At 63.2% G+C, this 413-nt stretch overlaps 1 protein-coding gene across 1 annotated transcript in view; it reads right to left on the bottom strand.

Moving 5' to 3' along the window:
* Positions 1–356, bottom strand: part of LOC104982791 (ectonucleoside triphosphate diphosphohydrolase 2-like) — a 4489-nt gene extending 4133 nt beyond the window's left edge. The window contains exon 1 of the mRNA XM_010832248.1: positions 191–356. Coding sequence (XP_010830550.1) covers positions 191–356 — 166 coding nt within the window. The remainder of the gene's footprint in view (positions 1–190) is intronic.
* Between the last annotated feature and the right edge of the window lie 57 nt (positions 357–413).

The raw sequence follows: 413 nt of genomic DNA, 5'->3' as shown, positions 1-413 counted from the left end.
CCCCCAGCCTCTGGGTCTTTGCTTGTGCTGGATTCTTGCCCACCTGTCCTTCCAGCTAATCCAAGCACGACTTGGGTTCCTGGAGAAGCCCCGCTCTGGCCACTCTTCAGGCTCTGCTCTGGGCCCTTGGCCCCCATTTTCCCCGAGCCCTACTTCCAGGAGGACTCAGTAGAAGGTACCTGGAGCGCACGGGCTAGCAGCCTCCACAGAACCTGGTCACGGCCGTAGCAGAGGAAGCTGTGAGTATACACTCGGTAGCGCTGGCCGTAGAGCCGGAGCTGAACCTCGTTGGCCGGATCCTCCGTGGGGCTGGTCGTCTCGAAGGTGATCTGTGTGGAGGCTCCCCCCAGGTCCATGGCCCCCAGCGTCCCCTTCCTTGGCCGGAACCACCGGCCTACCCAGCCGTACTGTGG

This window comes from Bison bison, unplaced genomic scaffold (genome assembly GCF_000754665.1).
Source record: "Bison bison bison isolate TAMUID 2011002044 unplaced genomic scaffold, Bison_UMD1.0 scf7180017860515, whole genome shotgun sequence".
In the NCBI taxonomy this organism is placed as follows: Eukaryota; Metazoa; Chordata; class Mammalia; order Artiodactyla; family Bovidae; genus Bison; species Bison bison.
Note: the sequence above shows the minus strand (reverse complement) of the source record. Positions and strands in the feature narration are given on the sequence as shown.